A 20,539-nucleotide genomic window follows, 5' to 3' on the forward strand; every position below is an offset into this window, starting at 1 on the left:
GGATGGAATTAACATAACATTAAAAAGCAGTCAGCAACAACACATCTTTAGAAAAACTGTGTCCATGTTAATCTTGATTAGCCAAATAGTTCACTAAGACTATTTCCTTGGAAGAAATTAATTCCATTGAAAGCTGTTGACAGTGAGGTCTGTTGATTATTCAGAGCAACAGGGACACTGAGTGGATGATCGAAACCTTACCTCTGAGAAGGAGGAGAAAGAGAAAGCCAGCAAGCATCATGAATGCAGGACCAGTGAGAATCCAAAGTCTGTGAGAGGTGTGTAAAACATGTGCATCTCTGTCCACTCTGGGCTTTCTGGAAATATCATGTTACTATAAAAATACCACTTCCTCTCACTGGAAGAGGGCTGGGTAAACTGAATGACCAACCCTTAGTTGAAACACCAAATGCAGGAAACAACAACCGCTTATGTCTACCACACTGTGGGCTGATCAATATTACTGTTAACCCACAACATTTCCTGCACTCTTACATATTTAAGGCATAAATACTGCAGGCACTCTGGATAAGTCTCAGTAGCTGTCAAATATGCACAATATAAGGTGATAAATCAGGGTGTATATCTTTTTCCCCCTTTTTAATGACCCTAAATGTAATTTATCCCTTGTAATCCCTTGTTGCCTCAATCAACCTTTGAAAACCTATAACACAACCATGTATTACTACTAAGTATTCTTCTATAGTATATCCTATAGTGTATATGGTACATCCTATATCCTAGAATAATATATACTAAGTAAGAAAAATCAGCCCCTACCTTACTCAGTATGGCACCCGGCTTCTGGTACAGGCCATGTTTGTCTCCCACCTTGACTATTGCAATGCCTTCCTAGGAGGTCTTCCAGCTTGTGCAGTGAAACCCCTACAAATGGTTCAGAACGCAGCAGCACGACTTGTTTTTGATCAGCCAAAAAGGACTCAGTTCACTCCATTACTTAGTGACCTCCACTGGCTACCCGTGGCCTCCTGAATCAGGAACATCCTGTCTAAAAATGATGCAGAAAAACTAGTCCATGCATTTGTTACTTCTAGGCTGGATTACTGCAATTCCTTATTATCAGGCTGCTCGAAAAAGTCCATTAAGACTCTTCAGCTGATTCAGAATGCTGCAGCACGTGTTCTGACAGGAACCAGGAAAAGAGATCACATTTCTCCTGTTTTAGCTTCTTTGCATTGGCTTCCAGTAAAATCCAGAATAGAATTTAAAATCATTCTTCTTACCTACAAAGCTCTTAATGGTCAGGCACCATCTTATCTTAAAGAGCTCATAGTACCTTACTACCCCACCAGAGCACTGCGCTCCCAGAATGCAGGGTTACTTGTGGTTCCTAGAGTCTCCAAAAGTAGACTAGGAGCCAGAGCGTTCAGCTATCAAGCTCCTCTCCTGTGGAACCAGGTTCCAGTTTGGGTGAGGAGGCAGACACCATCTCCACATTTAAGAGTAGGCTTAAGACTTTCCTCTTTGATAAAGCTTATAGTTAGGGCTGGCTCAGGTGAGTCCTGAACCATCCCTTAGTTATGCTGCTATAGGCCTAGACTGCCGGGGGATTTCCCATGATGCACTGAGCTCCTCTCTCCTCTACTTTCTCTCCCTCTGTATGCAACCTCATCCCATTATTGCATGTTACTAACACAACTTCTCCCCTTTCTGGTAGTCTTGTGCTTTCTCGTCCCTCTCCTCTCTCCTCCTATCACTTCCTGCAGGTTTTCTGGCTCTGGAGCTGTGGAGTCTGGATCTGTGGTTGCGGGTCACCTGCTGCCCCCGTGTTCCTGCTCGACACCCTCTGCTGCAACGACTATTGTTGCTAGTCTTATTGTTATTATTGTTATTATAATCATTAACATTATGATTGTTACCATTAACACTATTATAAATATCTGTACCATTTTTCATTTAGTCTATAGCAACATCACCTTCACTGTCTGTACCTCTGTGTGTATATTGTGTAGGCTGCCTCCCTCCCCTCTCTCTCTCCTTACATCCCTCTTTTTCTCTCTATTCCTCTCCTGCGCTCTCTCTCTCTCTCTCTCTCTCCCCCTCTCTCTCTCCTTCACCCCCAACCGGTCGAGGCAGATGGCCGCCCACCCTGAGCCATGGTTCTGCTCGAGGTTTCTGCCTCTTAAAAGGAAGTTTTTCCTTGCCTCTGTCGCCTAGTGCTTGCTCTTGGTGGGAACTGTTGGGCTTCTGTAAATAGCATCAAAGAGTACGGTCTAGACCTGCTCTTTTATGAAAAGCGCTGTGAGATAACTGTTGTTGTGATTTGGCGCTATATAAATAAAATTGAATTGAATTGAACTGAATCAAATTCAAGTCACTAATGCTGCATACAGAGTGACCACTGGGTCTACCTAAACTCTATAATACAAGTTTACGTTCCTTCTTGGCCACTGCGCTCCTCCAACGAACGCCGCCAGGCTCTGCCATCCCTACACACAAAGCAATCTCAGTCCCTGTTCTCATCTGTGACACGATGGTGGAACGAGCTACCACATGCCTTCAGAGCAGGGGCGTCCCTCTCTAAATTCAAGAAGCTCTTGAAAACTCATGTCTTCCGAGAACACTTTCTCTTATAACACCTCTAACCCTTAACCTCTAACATGCACTTCCTATGCCCTTCTTCTTCTATCCCCCTTATAATTCTCTTATATTGATTGCACTGTTATTGTTAACTCTTACTTCTTTCCCTAGGTATTTACCCCCATGATGCCATACATACTATTAGCTCTTACTAGTATTTATGCTGCCCTTACTTGTATGTATTGTTAGTTGTAGATCGTGTATTGTATTGATGCTTGTATGTAGCTCCTCAAATGTAAGTCGCTTTAGATAAAAGCATCTGCCAAATGAGAAAATGTAAATGTAAATGTATCCTACCAATCAAACTGTTCTGGACTGCAAAACAAAATCTCTCTTCCTGAGATTTTGAAGACACTCATAATCCCAAACAGATGTTGACCGCTCTGAATTAGAACACAACATAACAAAATTTTTCTTAATTGTTTATTTCAGAAGCACAAAGTCTGATCCAAGTTTTCAGAACCAGATAAAACTTTTATTCCATCATGTGAATACATAATGTAGCTTCAATGTGGATGTGGAAAAACCCCATAAAGACAGCATGGAATTCCTCAAACCATAGAAGCAAAAAACACATTTACATGCCTTATGCTTTGCATATGGTATATACTATAATAGATGAGCAAACAAATAAATAAAGAAGAAAACTTGATGAGAATCTTGAGATGAGATGCTACACTTGCATTTTGTTATATATCTTATTATGTATCTGATGGACTGAGAATTGTGCATATTACACATCAAAGGCATATATATTATTGGAACTTTATAATACAATCAGAGGGCTTATACAGAAAATATGTTAGATATATGGCAGTGTGTAGAACAGCAAACAACACTACTGATAGACTACATGTATCTAAACAGCTAATAACACATTTCCTAATTTTTTTCTTGAACTAAGTGTGAATACAGACTACAGAAGTGTAAAGATCCACTTGAGATTCTAAAATTCATCCTCAGCACTGCACCATGCAAATTTTTTTTCTTTATCTAATTTTATCATTTTTGCTTATAACGTTGCTTTGTAGTTTAAAGGGAACAACAAACAGCATCTCGTTTTACAACACTGTTGTAACATGACAAATACGTTACCTTGTATGTTAAATTAGCGTACACTCAGCGGTGGGTAGAGTAGCCCAAAACTGTACTCAAAAGTACAAATGGTCATCAAAATTACTATTTGAGTAAGAGTACAAAAGTATTTACTAAAAAATTACTTGAGTAGTGAGTAACTTAAGAAAACTAAACAATTTGTATTTTTCCCCAAGTTTTTTATTTGATGAGGATGTGACAATAATTATTTCAGATGTCTTCCTCAGGTAAAGGTAAAGAAGTGAACACACACTTGTATTTATTTGTGATGAAATGACAAGTCATCATCTCCTGATTAGACAACCTGACACATTTACACCAGGACAATATTCTCAGTGCGTATCCATCAAGTGTGCTTACAAAGTATTGCATTAATATTATAGTCTGTTAGTAATCCAATAAGTAAAGACTGTTTAAAAATATAAATTATTTTATTGCTATCCCCAATATTAAATTATGATTTGGCAAACAAATCAAATTACTCAATAATGCTGTGATGTTTCATAATTTATTGCCTATTAAAAACAGGTGTGTTCACTTCTTCAAGTTTACCTGAGGAAGATCCAGGGGCTTAGGTATAGACAGTGCAGACAGTGCAGCTGCACTGGGGCCCGCACTGTACTGTGGGCCCATAATGGGAGCAGCCCGCTGAGTCATGAGCTGGACTTTGTCATTTAAATGGTAAAAACATCTCTTGGTCTCATCTATCAACAGTAAACACCCAATACCCATCTAACTTTAGTGACCATGAAGATCAAGTAGTATATATACACTCATATGTGCATTTCCCCCTTTGCCGTGGTGTCTGACACCACAGATTTTCTGCAGCAAGCAGTAGGCTATGAGGTATACAGTGGAAAAGAATTGATTCCACAGAATCAGCAGAATACATTTTTTTCTTATTTTCTTTGCTATTTGTGTCACATAACTCACATATGCAGTGATGATTGCTGGGTAATATGTACTATATGGCTGCCCAATCTTAAGAACTATTTGATCATGTGACAAGAAGACAAGACTCCAGAACATGAAATAAGGGTAGTTTTTTTTGTGTGCATAATTTCATCTTTCATCATCTGGCTACACCAGCATGACTAGTTAAATGCAGACTGCTTGTAAACTGTTAGCTTGAATATTTACATTAAGGCAGAAAGCAGGAAGAGTTTTTAAGAGTTTTTAAACTGTGTGTAGCTATTTATTAATAAACATATTAGCATTAACACAACAGACACTGATCTCTGTCAGCTCAGAGTCAGCACAGGGCGTCAAATACCGATGCTTTGAGAAAGTCTGACAAAGTATTGGTATGGGATGCCCTGGGATGAGACAGCGCTAGCTGCACGTGCACAAGTGGATGCATGTAGTAAGGATAAAAAATTAAGAGTATAAGTATGATACATTAAAACTACTCTGACAACAACAATTTACTCAAAAAAGTTACTTGGGTACATGTAACGGTGTAAATCTAACTTATACCCACCTCTGCTTACACTTAATCATGTTTTTAAACTTTAGCACTACTCGTCTGCTGCATAGATCCATTTTAAAAAGATACAAACTAAAAACAGACTGGCCACTGTGACATAGACAAAGAAAAAGACTTTGTTGATTATTTTAGCCACTCTGGTCCAGTAGCCAGGTTTCCCTTCTTCCTTCCTGCTGTTGAGAAGCACAGTCAGCGTTTTCTCCACCTGCCTAAGGTCATCTGAGAGCTTCTCCAAGGCATGGAAGTCCTCCATTAGTTTGCTGCTGCTGCCCTGCAGAAGTGGTTTAGTAAACGGGTTATTAAAGAAATTATGAAACACAAGATAGCAAGCTGCTATATTTGACATTCTGGTTTTTGTGTCTGTTGTGATGAGACTAAGGCCCCATCTACACTCCTCCGTTTTAGTTTAGAAACGGAGAATTACAACAAATATGATCTCCGTCCACTCTAGCGTTTTAGCTGCATATCAGAGTTAATCTCCGTCTACATTAAAATGACTGAAAACGCACATCTAGTGGCCGTTCACGTACACTGGGCATGTGCGTGCCGGTGTAAACATGAAGCAGATGATCTCTGTCTTCCGTAGTTACAGATTTGGTCGAAAAGAATAAAGTAATGCAGACGAAGAACCACACCAGATTTTTTTTTTGCATGAATCAATTACGAGCAGTGACTACTGAATGTAACACAGGAGTTAATAAGCGGCGGCAAACAGACTGGGAGTCGTCGTAAAGTAAATACGGTTACATACACAGTACAATTGTAAGCATTAAGTGTTATTTGCACGGTACAAAATATTTTAATAAAAATACCAAGTCAAAAACCGTCAGTAGCATTGTGTTTCTGCTTTGTGTGTGAGCGTCTGTGTCATCGCTTCTAAAGTCCTCTGTTTTTGCCTGTCTTCACTAAAATGCCCTCCAGAAATGCGGGGTTGGCAGCGTTTCCAAACTTCTCCGTTTTAGGTCTTCATTTGCGCCGTTTTAGTCCGGATGGGATGTGCAAACGTAGCAAAAGGTCTCCGTTTTAAAACCAAAACGTAGTAGTGTGGATGGGGCCTAAAAGGTTTGGTTCATCCAAATAACAAATTAACATATTTTCTCACTTAACCATTGTGGTATCATGTCATGCAAACAGTTTTTGGGTTAGTCTTAAGATTTAAGTGCATGGGGAAACTTTAGAAATTTAACAGCAATGTCTTCTTCCAGAAACAGAATCCATGTCTTTAATGCAAAGAGCCTACTGTCAAACGTTTTATAGACTTTTCCATTTTTGTTTGGTATTTCATTTAGGTGAACCGACCATATTAATTAATTCTAACCTCTTTGGCCACTGACAGCAGTCCAGATGGAGTTTCACCAGTAGACACATCACAGACAGACACACAGTGAGTCCATTTCCTCTCATCTGAAAAGAAAAGTTTCGCACAAAGATGGTTGAAGCATATTCAAATAGTGTACACCATTATAGCAGGTAAATAAAATAGTAACAGTAGTAAACTGAACAACACGTAGAAATCTATGCTTAATCTCACCTCTACAACAATTGTGGAAGGTGACTTTGCCTCGTTTGTCCCCACAGTCCTCACTCAGGCTTTGGTCTTTGTTTGCCTCGTCTTGGGATGCAGAGTCTTTCTCCATCAGATGCATCACCAAAATCGTCTCCAGGAGGCTGAGCATCATCAATGCAAAACTCCCAATACAGTAGGTTGCTAAAGGGAGGAGGCAGCATAATTAATGTGGACAAATATCTACACACTGAGTCAGCATGTGCTCTGTACTCTGAGCTTTTTTACCTATAAGTGGAATCCTGTTTGATGAGGAAGGCAGAATTTCATTCAGAATAAGTTGTAACACAGTGACAGCAAGCAGCACAGTGACCTTGAAGCTGAGCTTTTCGCCCCCTCTGTCTGAGATCAGGAAGGAGGACAAGTCCAGACACAAGAAGAACAGGACAGGCAACAAGAAATTGACAACGTAGAGGAGGGACCGTCTCTTCATGGAGATCTGTGAAATTATTTTTAATGGTCAGGTGGTTGATCTTCCTACTCCTATACGTTAAAAAGGAAACTGTTTGCTTCACTTAGTGTTGCCTAATAAGAATTCATGATGTCTAAAACGTATTAACAGGAAAGAAGCAGAGGAGAAAACAACAAAATCAGGTGGAGGCAGTGCAGGCAGCACACTGAGGCCACTGTGGCTGCAGGGCATATGACCATGTAGCTGTCATGGCCTCTTTGATGTTCCTACTATGCCTGCGCCAGCCAACTTTGCAATATCACACACCACACTATATCTTTCATACTTCTCTGAATACAGATGTACAGAGGGTAACCATGTCCTAGGAAAAAACTACAGTTGTTCCCATTGCAAAAAAAGCCCATGCAGTTTGCAATAGGAGCAACAGAGGGATGGAGGAAGCTACACTCACATTAGCCTCCTTTACAGCCATCTCAAAAAAAGGGAAATACATGCTCCCCATTCTATTGGTCAACTTCTATTTTTACCGAGGAAACTTAACTCTTTTAACGTGGACTAAACGGTTATGACTATGTTTTATAGATCCTTTATTAAATCAATTGTAACTTTTGTCCTGATTTGCTATTTGTTTGGAAATCTTAAGGTGAGGAGTAGGACATGCTACATAGAGTGGTAAAACACCTGCTCTCAGATAACAGAGGTGTCCCAGCTCAATAGTTTCCACCACTGTGTGTTTGTATGCAGAAATACTTACAGTGTAAACAATTGTGCTTTGTTCAAAACCTAAAGTGTTGACACTTTTGGTGGTGGTGTTCATTCTCATTAACAGCCACTCATACACAGTCGGCAAATCATGAGACCACTCTGACATCGATGGATCGCTGATCTCCTGAACAAGCTGTATTTCCTTGACTGAGGTGGGAGATAAAAAAAATAAATACGGTGAGGTTTCTTATTAGGTCAACAAAGAAGGAATGTATGTGGTGGCATCTGCTGGTGTGTGCTCATGTGGCACTACAGCAAAACATTTTTGGTGAATGTCTAGAAATATTTAAACACAACAGGTTACATGCTCACCGTGGTGTATGGCAGATTTGAAAGATATGTTGCAGCTCTGAATGTCGAAAGGGAATTTGTAAACTTGCATCTTGCATGTGCTGACCAGAACCATATCATTCAGACGTACAACCCAACCGTTCCAAAATATTCTGATATAAGGACTTGGGGGAGCTTTATCCATTTCTGTCCTATATGAGAACAAACATACATTATGTCAAAAGCTTTATGCTTCAAATTAAAGTTCAATCATACCATACAAATAAATCTAAGTAACATACAGTATGATGCAATTAACTATGTCTTAACCTCTTTATTTTTCTCTAATTTACCTTTTTGTTTCTATAAATACACTATCCACACAATGTGACAATGTCATATTTCAGCCTGTTCCAACATTTTATATTTTGTACACACAGTAATAACGTCTCGGGTTACGTATGTAACCCTTGTTCCCCTAGAAGAGGAATGAGACACTGCGTCGGTGACGACACTATGGGAACGCCTCTGGGCGTGGCAGGGCTGAAATCATGAATGAAACTACTCCAATCCTAGCCGTTGCTAGAACAGTAGCGTGTGACGGCGTAACTGGAGGCGTATATAAGCACGCCGGCACACCAGACACATTAGCTCTTTGCTATGAAGCAAGGCACTCCAGGCGGGGCAAGGTGTGGCGTATCGACGCAGTGTCTCGTTCCCCTTCTCGGGGAACAAGGGTTACATACGTAACCCGAGACATTTCCCTCAAAGTGGAATGTCTCGGTTGAAATGCGTCGGTGACGACACTATGGGAATGTGAATACCCACCGAAGCCTCTGCCTGCCCCACAGCATGCAGTAACCAGTAGGCACGACTAAGAGGAGAGTGCACGGGTGCCGGGTGCAGAAGGAAGGTCCAGACTGTAAAACCGGATGAAAGTGTGAGGAGTGGCCCAGCCATCTGCCTCACACAAATCCTGGAGCGAAGCCCCTGCGAGGAGGGCCCTAGAGGCCGCCATGCCTCGAGTAGAGTGCGCCCTTACGGCCATAGGTGAACGTAACCCACGCACCTGATAGGCCAGGGAAATAGTCTGAACAATCCAGTTGCTGATCGTGTGTTTAGAAGCGGGGAGCCCAGCCTTGGGGGACCCGAAACACACCAGCAACTGGTCTGCTTTCCTCCACTGGGAGGACCTCTGAGTGTAAATACTCACTCATCTGCTCTGCGTCTCCCGTCCTCCGCCGTCACATGAGGTGGGGGATGAAACACCTGCAGCACCGTAGACCCTGCCAACCTGGACGGAACCTTAGGGACATAGCCCGAACAGGGGTGCAGGATGGCTCTGACCCTACCCGGGGAAAACTCCAGGCATTGAGGAGAAACCGAAAGTGCCTGGAGAACCCCCACCCTCCTCAGAGAGGTGATAGCGAAGAGAAAGGCAATCTTAAGGGTCAGGCGCCTCAAGGAACTGGACCCCCTCAGGGGCCAGACCCACAGTCTCCACAGGGCGGGGCAAGGGTGAAAGACCTGGCCCTCCGCCTGAGACAGCAGGTACCTCCTCAGAGGGACCTGCCATGGCGGGCCCTCCAGGAGTGATATTATGTCCGAGAACCACACTTGGGCCGGCCAAAACGGGGATACTAGCAGTAGGCTGACACTGTCCTGACGGACCCACTCCAGAACCCCCGGGAGCAGAGCAACTGGGGGAAAAGCATACAGACGGCGCCTCGGCCACGTCTGCACCATGGCATCCAGCCCTAGCGGGGCTGGGGATGAGAGGGAAAACCACAGTGGACAGTGCGTAGTCTCTTGAGACGCAAACAGATCGACGTCTATAGGGCCGAACCTTTCGCACAATAACTTCCCCACCTTGGGGTGGAGTCTCCATTCCCCAGGCCTCAGCCCCTGTCTCGACAGCAGGTCTGCTCCCTGATTCTGGGTCTGGGTCGCTCTGAGAGACAGCAGTCTCTGCTGGGACCACAGGAGGATCTGATGTGCCAGCTTGCATAATGGGCACGAGTGCAGACCCCCCTGGTGATTCAAATAGGCCACCACTGCCGTGTGTCGGTCCTGACAAGGACGTGGCGACCGCGGAGAGCGGGCAGGAACCTCCTCAGAGCTCTGAAAACCACCAACATTTCCAGGCAAATGATGCTCCTGCCAGGAGCCTCTCACCAAGTGGCCGTCCATGGCCGCGCCCCACCCCGTGAGTGAGGCGTCTGTCGAAATAATTGTCCGGCGACATGACGCTCCCAACACGGGACCCTGGGACAGGAACCAAGGTTTCCTCCATACTGACAGGGAACGAAGGCACCTGCTCGTAACCCGTATCAGACGGAACGGATTTCCCCTCGGGGAGAACCCCTTGGATTTTAACCACCACTGCAAGGCTCTCATGTGTAGAAGGCCAGACGGGATTACGCTGGACGCTGCCGCCATGAGACCCAACACCCTCTGAAAGTGTTTCACAGTGATGGTGCGGCCTAGCTTCACTCTGGTCACTGAGGACACAATGGATCTGGATCACTACCCCTAGGAACGTAGTCCATTGGGCGGGCATCAGCACGCTCTTCTTCGCGTAGTCCCAAACGCTGAAGGTGGGCAAGGATGACATCTCGATGCCGAACTGCTAACTCCCGAGACTGAGCCAAAATGAGCCGTCGATGTAGTTCAGTATGCGGACGCCCTGGAGTCTCATCGGGACCAGAGCTGCACCCATGCATTTGGTGAACGTGCGAGAGGAGAGTGCTAGGCCGAATGGAAGAACCCGATACTGGTACGCTGCGCCCCTGAAGGCGAACCACAGGAACTTCCTGTGAGAGGGACGGATGGAGATGTGGAAATATGCGTCTCGCAGATCTATCGTGACAAACCAATCCTCGGATTGGATGTGGCTGACGATGGCGGGGATGGTGAGCATCTTGAACCTGAATCTCCTCACAGATTGGTTCAGGGACCGCAGATCTCCAGACCACCCCGTTGAATCTGGGGGGGCCGACCCGGAACTGCAGCCTGTAGCCATCCACAGGACCCACGAGAAAATAGTGGCCATTTTATGCGTAGGTCCCCGGTGGCACCCTGAAGTGGAGGTCCGCCAGGGAAAAAACGCCGATAACCCGCGGTGTGTGAGCCCGAGCGCCTCCCGACTGCGGCCCTTCGGGGCAGGCAGGACGGCGCGTGCTCGCCTCCCCCATAATGCTGAGCACATCCAGCTCCTCAGAACCGTACAGCCGCAGCCTCTCCGGGCTCACAACTCGAGCGGGAGAAGCCGAAAAACAGGCTCCTGAACGGGAAGAGGGGAGTCGGAGCCAGCAGACGAGGAATGGGAAAAAGCCTTGGCAGTCCCAATGCCCTCGGAGATGTCGCGCTGGGAGCCTCAGCACCCTCAGGGCAGGGCCTCACACTCGAGACTTGCCTGGACATGCGGCATCGCCAGACAGGAAACACACAGGGCATGAGTGTCCCCAGCCGTGATGTAGCGCGGGCATGGAAAAACACACTGCCTGAACTGCTCACTAGCCATCTCCTCTGCTTCTCCTTCCAGGTCTCGTGGTTTTTTTTCCTGAGTAGTCTCGAACATGCCAGAGTGCCTGCTGAATAGAAAAAAGCTAATGTGTCCGGTGTGCCGGTGTGCTTATATACGCCACCAGTTACGCCGTCACACGCTACTGTTCTAGCAACGCCAACAGGATTGGAGTAGTTTCATTCATGATTTCAGCCCTGCCACGCCCAGAGGCGTTCCCATAGTGTCATCAACGACGCAGTTCAAGTTCCCTCGAAGGGGAACTGGGTCTACCAACAGTAGTTCATGAAAGAAGTATAGGGAATAAGGGGGTAACAAATTTGCAGTTAGGAAGGCCATTGAATAAAGTACTTTATAAAAGATTACCCAATACATACTAAATAGAAACCAAAAATGCATTAACGTTACAGGCAAACACTGGGCAGTAACGATGACACACACAAACACAGGCAGGGTGATTAACACAGGTGAGATCACCAAACAATAACCTCAATCTCAACCTTGATCTTTAAAAGAACATGTTTAGGCATTTGCATGGCTAATAATTTTATTTGTATTTCATTATTTTATTGCATTTTATTGCGTCGGCACACTTACCTGTTTTCCCCACTTTTCCTGTCTTGTTATCTGCACTGACCAAAATTATAAACGCAACACTTTTGTTTTTGCCCCCATTCATCATGAGCTCTTCCTCCTCATCAGGGTCTCGACCTGACTGCAACTTCGCACAGCCATTGAAGAGGAGTGGACCAGCATTCCACAGGCCACAATCAACAACCTGATCAACTCTATGCGAAGGAGATGTGTTGCACTGCGTGAGGCAAATGGTGGTCACACCAGATACTGACTGGTTTCCGTCCCCTTCGGACTCCTTCAATACAGCAAAACTGCACATTTTCGAGTGGCCTTTTATTGTGGCCAGCCTAAGGCACACCTGTACCCATGCTGTCTGATCAGCATCTTGATATGCCACAGCTGTGAGCTGGATGGATTATCTAGGAAAAGGGGAAGTGCTCACTAACACAGATTTTGACAGATTTGTGAAAAATTTGATAGAAATAGGCCTTTTGTGTACACAGAGAAATTTTTATATCTTTAAGATTAGCATATGATGAATGGGGGCAAAAACAAAAGTTTTGCGTTTATAATTTTGTTCAGTGTAGTAACAATATTTCATTCTGCTGTAATTTATAGTATTCAGTATTCAGTAAGTATTCAGGAGTTACAAAATATTTGCAGCGTATTTTAAGTCCCCACACAAAGTTGTTACTTTCTTATTCCTGTACCTATGTATTACTCATTCTCAACGTATACAATAATTACACTAATTTGATGTGCGATAGTTTAGTGTTAACATATATTTCAAACCCAAGATGCTATATGTTTAATGGATGCACCATTACATTTCTCCATTAGTGCATATGGCTTAGTTAAATCTTGATTAGTTTTGATTGTTTCAGACTTTCACAAAGCATTTTACATTAAAAATACATATATGTAATACATAATATTTGAAATAATCAACACATTTAAAACCTGTATAAATGTTGTGGCATCCAAATACTTCAGTTTTTGTGTCATTTCTAAACAGTAACTGTTGAGAATAAATATGTGACATGCAAACACAATAAAACGTACATCTCTTCAATAGTTATATCAGGCCTCCACAATCTATCAATAGGAACTGACATACTACTAAGCCCACAAAAGTCCTCTGGTTTCCAGTAAATGTGTTCATTTTGCCACGCCTACACAGGAAAATGAGAGAGGAAGGGGGGTAAGGAAAAAAGAAAGGAGAGAAAGACAAAGAAAAGATGAAAAGAATGGAAATCATTTGAGTTTCCACTTAGCATGAACAGGTGAGAATGATCAAAAAGTGCTGTCCATCTCAGGGACAACTCACCATATAAATCCAAATGTAAGGAACAAAAGTCTGGTCAGTCTCCTTCTATGAGAAAAGAAATGCAATATTTGTGAAAATCTTTCACAATTAACATCGTCATAAGATGACCATAAACACACAGCTACACAATCAAAAAACATTGTGCTATACTGGTTTTAACATATCATACAAGTTGACAAAAATCTGACTTCATATGTAACTTTGAGGAAACAAAGGACAGTTATCTGGATCAGCCAATCAGCTTTACTACAGACAACCCGATGAGACAATAAAGTTGCATTTATTCTTCTGAGTTGTACCTTCGATGGCTACATTTTCATTTTCACAGCAAATAAAATCTACCAACTTGTATGTATGTTGTATCATGAAAGTAGTAGAAATATGAAATTATCTGAAAACGAGATTCTAATTTTTATCTTATAACAAAAGTGAGCCCCTACATCTACAGTAACAATGCTTAAAGACAGCTACATAAGCTTTGTCACAGTACTCAAGTGAGTTTGTATCATTATTTAAGGTGTAATGTTTCGATTTATATGGCTGACAGTTAGTTTGGTTACATATAAAAGCCAAGAAAGTGCAGAAGTTGGGAGCTTTTGTTAGTTTTAGAGTGCTAGCATATGGCTACTATACTATATCCAAAACAAAAACCAGGGCACATGGCCATGATTTTCACAAAATATCATATAATTTAATTTCAAAATTTAATTTCAGAAATAATTATTACCATTAAAAAGAAAAAAAAATGACACAAAATGTAAAGTATAATTCAAAACTTACCACATCTAGGATGCTATGGACCAGCATTTGGAGGTATACATTTGTAGTCGTTGTGTAGTTTATAACAGGGCGGGCCATGGTGTACAGATCATTATTTTTGGTCAGGTTGAGGTAGTTCAAAACATCCTGATAACCACATTTACCCTCAGAGGAATCACTATTTACTGGAAGAATATCAAGATACATTCTGAGTTTATAGTTGAAAGCAAAAAAATAAAGACATTTGACTTCCATGCTCTTATCTTTGCTTTTAAATTAGAACTTCAGAGTTTTATGTTTTTGTTTTTGTCTGTACATCAGATTTACTGTGTGTGTTCATCATTACTTATAATTTAGAGGAAATGACAAACATCTGTTAGTGCAGCAATCTACTGCTTCTGAATGTATTATCAAACCTTGAAAAACACCAACTCACCAATATCTACAGTAATATCCAGTGATTGGTGTCTATCCACTGATAGGCTGTTATGAGATAGGTGTTGGCAGTGGTGCCAACTTTTATGTCATTAGTCCACTTTAATGCATTTTTCAGGAATTTAAGTCTAAATAGGGTTTCCATTTAGGAGCCATCTGCTATACATAAAAATGAATGGTGTTCAAATCAAGGACAGAGGTGCAATTTTCTCCTTTTTTAAACCCAAGCCTGGACTGGAATAAAAAATCAGGCTGGGAATCTTTAACGTCAAACCAAGCCAATTGTCATGCATTCATAACAGAACACACAACATCCAAGATACTTTTGGAGTGTTTGCTTCCTCTACATACTTTCCTCAAAGCTCTGATTGAAGTTCTGTTGATAATCGAGAAGTTGAGGTCGCTCTGTATAATTGGAGGTACTTCCACCTGAAAGAAAAGAGTATATCTTTATTGTCAATATGTTTTCTTTTCACACACATGTCGTGATTTCCTACATAGAACAAAGTGTTGACAACATTTATTAGTTATTTAAAACATAGAATCAACTTGGGAAGGGTAGTTGTGACACGATGTGCTGAGGACAGTCTTACTAATACCACTTTGATTTACCCTGACTCAACTTGATTCAGTTGTAGCAGTTTTGCAAGTGTATTTGAAAAACAAAGAAATATTAATATTTTTAGATATGCAGATAGTTGTGGTTTTAACTGCTTTTGAAATATCCATCTATCCATATCCAAATTATTAGGCTCTACCCTAAAACAATGGAGGTGAATGGGATTTTGATTGTGAAGCTCACCGTACTGTTAAATGGCAATTACAAAATTCAACAGCAACATTTCCAGGAACAGTGTCCCTGTTCCTCTGAATTATCCACATACCACACAATGTGAATAGTTTTTAGGAAGACATTTTGATGGCATTTTTGTTTTATTTGGAATGCTGTGAGTATCACAAACAAAACCCCATTAACTTATATTGTATTAGGGTGGCAAGAAAAAAAATACAAAAAACTAAAAGAAAAATATTCTGGGTTGCTAGATACCAGTTAAGGTTTTTTATAATTGTGTGAACTGATCCATTTGCAATCGACTTTGAAATTCTGATTTACTGTGTGTGTTCTTCATTACATATAATTTAGAAGAAATGACAAACATTAATCTGTGTGGTTAGCTGCTTCTGATATATTATCAAGCCTTGAAAAACACCATCTCACAAATATCTGATTATCCAGTGATTGTGGTCACTGAAAGGCCATTATGAGATGAATGTTGGCAGGCCTGCCGGTTGTCATCAGTCCACTAATGGACAGATAACTAATTATTTATTAAATGTGAGCATTTTTGCACTAATTTACTATCTAAATAGGGTTTCCATTTGGTATCCATCTCCAAATACATGTTGTGTAATTCAAGGACAGGAATGCAATTCTAGTAAACTCAACTGGAATAATACTTTGGGCCGGTAATTTTAACGTCAGGCCATTTACAACAGACAATGTATACTTTGTTGAAATACTTTTTCTGTTTACTGCTTATACAAGTAATATATTTTAGTTTAATTACTACACACAAAAAGCTTCAAAAAGCATCCACAATGGTTAAAAACAGTGACTTCAGGTGTGCGCTGAGACCACACCAAGCTCAGTGGGAGAAAAAAGGTTGTCGGAGTGCATTATGTAGATGCCAGTGGCTGTGTGGATGCCGCATGTGTTTGCTCTAACCGAGCTGTGTTGCTTGTCCCCAGGGAGCTGGGGTATGTAGCGTGTGGTAGTTGATCTGTTAGGGTGATTGATGATTGTTCACTTCTTGGTTGGCATTTATCCTGTGTCTTGAGTTACCTTTAATGACAGTTTTCACCTCCCATTTTAGAGGAGATTGTTTTCAGTTGATTGTAGTGTTCTTAAGTTAACAACAAAATATTTGATTTATTCTTGAACTGTTCTCCGCCCATCCTCTGATTCTTTCCACCCAATTTAGAATTCAATTTATTTGTTGGTCCCACTTTCCTGGATGCCACTGTGATGTAACAAATATTGGGTCTCATCTGGGATCTTTCTTTTAAAATCAGGACGGTTAGGTTTACTTTTTGAGTGTGGATTAAATACATTGTAATCGCTTAAGGTTTTGATATTGCCCAGGGTGTTGCCTTGGCTGGTGTCCTAAAACTTCCTGGTCATATCCAGCTTGACTCAATCAGCCTCTCAGAAAACTATGTTGAAACCATATGAATCTATTTTGCCTAAAACATGTCATTTTGAAAAGCAAATATGGTAAGAACCCAATTTACTAAATAAATATTTTCTCATTTATCTATAGCTATGCAGATAGTTGTGGTTTTAACTGGTTCTGAGAGATGTCTGCATCTACCCTAAAGCAATGGAGATGAATGGGATTTTGTTTGTGAGGCTCTGCCCTGTAAAATGGCATTTAATCAAATCTCAAAAACAAAACAAAACAAAACTCTATTGTGTTGGGGTGGCAACAGACAAAATCATAATTATCTGCATGTCTAGATGTCAGTTAAGGTTTTAATTATATAATATAATATAATTGTGTGAACAGACACATAAATATTAAGTTCCGAAAATCCTAGAATTCAAGTTTGTCAACAGGACACACTGAAGCTAGTTTGTGTCAATTAAAGAAGATAGCAAATTGGATGATCAGCCAACATTTCTGACATTTTTCTTTAAATTAACAAGCAGAAGGAATGATGAGGAATTAAAAGTTTAACCAAACTGCAAAACATTACTCCGTGTACACCTGCATGCATCATACACAATTATCCCAGCTTACCTGTGAGAGGGAGCAAAAAGAGGAAACCTGCAAGCATCATGACTGTCCGAGGTCTGCACATTTAATGAGCATTGCTGTCCTCGTCCACTGCCTTGTACTGGAAGGGGGCTGGGCAAATGTAATGTAATGATGTGATGAATTTCTTTTCTTCTAATGATAGAAACACATCTAATGCAACAAAGCAGTGAAGAAATGCCAACACTCTCAACACTTAGCGGCCTGTGGGCAGATCAATTTTGCTTATTAAACCAAAACCCATTTAATTCTTACTTCTAGTGTTATTGTGGTTTAGTTTCCAAGTAAATTAATTCAATGTAGAAACTCTGAAATGAGTAACAAACTAAAATTTGCATTTATTTACAATTTACTGTTCATAAATGGTTACTGCGCCAAGCTTAATTAATTATAATCAGGCTGCAGTCTCTTCCCTCTGGTGTGCTGAGCAGCTTTAAACACACACGGAGCGAAGTCAACGACAGCAGATCAGAGGTGGCGATTACTCCAGTTGGCAACAACCACTCTCGTTACAGTAAGTACGTGTAATAAAACCTTCACATCATGGTTTTGGGGTTCTTGTTGTTTTTGGATTTTAATGGTGTTTTTGGTAGCTGCATGGGCTCCGTCAGCACAGGAAACAGTATTGATTAATTCACGACTCTCAACTGTGGGTCTGTTTGAGTCGTTCATTTGTCACGTGACAGCTCAGCTACAGGGCTGTGGTAAGCAGGCACCACAGGAAACAGAATTGATTAGTTCACGACTCTCAGCTGTCTGTTTGAGTCGTTCATTTGTCACGTGACAGCTCGGCTACAGGGCTGTGGTAAGCGGGCAGCACAGGAAACAGAAGTGATTAGTTCACGACTCTGAACTGTGGGTCTCTAGGTCTGAGTCGTTCATTTGTCACGTTACAGCTACTGTGGAGCATGAATGAATGACTCGTTCACCGCTCACATGGGTCCTCCTCAGTCTTTCGTTCACTCGGCAGGCTGAGTGACTGCCAGCGCCGGAGAATGAGAGTCAGGTCGGCTGTCAGGTAACAGTCACTGGACTGACATTATATAGCTGTTTTGTTAATTATGTGACATTTAATAAAGCATAACATTATTACAGCGCAGTGATGTTGTGCTAAGTTATAGTTTAAACACAGCCGTACCGTAACTTTAGTCCTGCTAGTGTTTAACATTACAGCTAACACCTGATGAGAGTTGTTCTGGGTCCGCTCCACTTCAGAGCCCTGACAGGGTTCTTCCTGGAGCCGAATTACCTCAGAGGTCGTCTCCTCTCCAAAACAAACAGACCCGGTCATTAAAACATTAAAACACAGCCACATAGCAATGTTAGCATTAGCCCTGTAAACAGTTAACAGCTGATCCAGGTCCGCCAGAGAACGCAACGTAACTTTTCTGTTTTCTTTAACAGAGCCGTGCTGTTGTTTCACAGCTCGTGATGGTGAACAACCTGGCAGTGTTTGGGAGTGATGTGCTCATGTGTGTTTCTCTGTCTGCAGAATCCGGACCTAATGTGTTCAGAGATAATGATAGTAATAATATACGTAAGCTTTTATATGGCTGGTCTGGTTGTATACTTGGGAAAGATTGTGAAAATGGAAGGATTTAGCCGGAAGAGTGGATTGCATATAGACAACATATTTCTGTGGTTTTTACATGGTTTGAATTTGGTTGTGGGCCCAGGGGGGGTTACATAATGATGGCATACAGTAATCAAGAGGTGAATTTGTGTATTATACTTTGTCAAATAAAGCAAGCCAGGCAGCCTTCCGTGTTTGAGAACGGCGCTGTTTTTTAATCGCCCACTAGAGGGCTGCAGCGCCACAATAACCAGCCTAGTTCAAATGAACGAAATGACTCAAAAAAGATAAGTTCATTTTAATGAACAAGATTTGAATGAACGAGTCTGTCAAAAGACTCGAACTTGCACTAATCACTACGCTAGACCCTTTTTACTGTTGCACGTGCCCCTGTATGCAAGTGCTGTGCCTCAGTGAAATTTTTAAAACCCCTTGGCATCGTCTTTGGACTTGTGACTTTGCGGTCAAGTTAGCAACAATATATGCAACGTCCGGTTACAGTTTCAAAATAATACTACTGATTGATGTGAAAAGGCATGTCGTTACAATATGAACGTGGCAAAAACATGTCAATGTTGAAAGTGAGTGTTTACAACATTGATGAGAGGTCAAAGAGGGATATCCTTCTGTGCACAAGAAGAGAAAATAACTAAATGATAAATGAGAGTGACTTTCGAGAACAGCAGTCAGGTAACTTGTGTTCTCTCATCATCTGAAAGTCTGTGAGCAGCATGTGTACTGCACGGAATCTCTCTCTGTCTGTCTTGCTAACTGAGCAGCGCTTCTGTCTGTTTTAGTCTTTTTGCCAGACTGAACAATATTAGAGTGAAATACAACAATTTTACATTTGATAACGCAGACAGACAACAATGTATTTTTTGGTCCATTTTCAATTTAGACCGCTGTGCCAGGTTACAGGGCTCTACGTCTGACCTCGCATGTGTAAGTGACTAAAAATATAAGCCCGAGTCGCTCATTTCCTTGATTATTTATTTAAAACAACACAAACACCAAGGCTTTCAAACTTAACATGAGGTCAAAGACTGTGTGATCCTCTCTCATTAGTGTCCGCCCCTACGTTCAGACCCAAAAACCTCTCCAGACACACCTCTTCCTCCTTCCACAGCTGACTGCAATCTGAGTTAATTAATCAGCAGCTAAATACATAAACAATTAATAATCCAAATGACTATTCTCAAAATAAATCATTTTAAATGCTAAAATAATTGAACACAAGAAATTGGCTTCAACATGTATATAGCACTGAAAAGAAAATGAATGAATATGCACTCATACGCATGTGCGCATGCATGAAATGAAACTTGCGCATTCGGCTG

At 41.7% G+C, this 20,539-nt stretch overlaps 1 protein-coding gene across 1 annotated transcript; it reads right to left on the reverse strand.

The window, feature by feature from the left end:
* Positions 1-6,485: 6,485 nt before the first annotated feature.
* Positions 6,486-14,585, reverse strand: LOC119916534 (5-hydroxytryptamine receptor 3A-like). Its single transcript, XM_038736573.1, has 7 exons — positions 14,400-14,585; positions 13,620-13,664; positions 13,355-13,464; positions 8,236-8,405; positions 6,975-7,193; positions 6,704-6,890; positions 6,486-6,579 (listed from the first exon to the last, which is right to left on the reverse strand). The coding sequence occupies exons 1-7, from the start codon at positions 14,583-14,585 to the stop codon at positions 6,486-6,488; spliced, it is 1,011 nt and encodes a 336-aa protein (XP_038592501.1).
* Positions 14,586-20,539: the final 5,954 nt, after the last annotated feature.

The sequence above is a fragment of the Micropterus salmoides genome, unplaced genomic scaffold, assembly GCF_014851395.1.
Source record: "Micropterus salmoides isolate LMB-PRFRI ecotype aquatic unplaced genomic scaffold, ASM1485139v1 Ms_hic_scaffold_21, whole genome shotgun sequence".
In the NCBI taxonomy this organism is placed as follows: domain Eukaryota; kingdom Metazoa; phylum Chordata; class Actinopteri; order Centrarchiformes; family Centrarchidae; genus Micropterus; species Micropterus salmoides.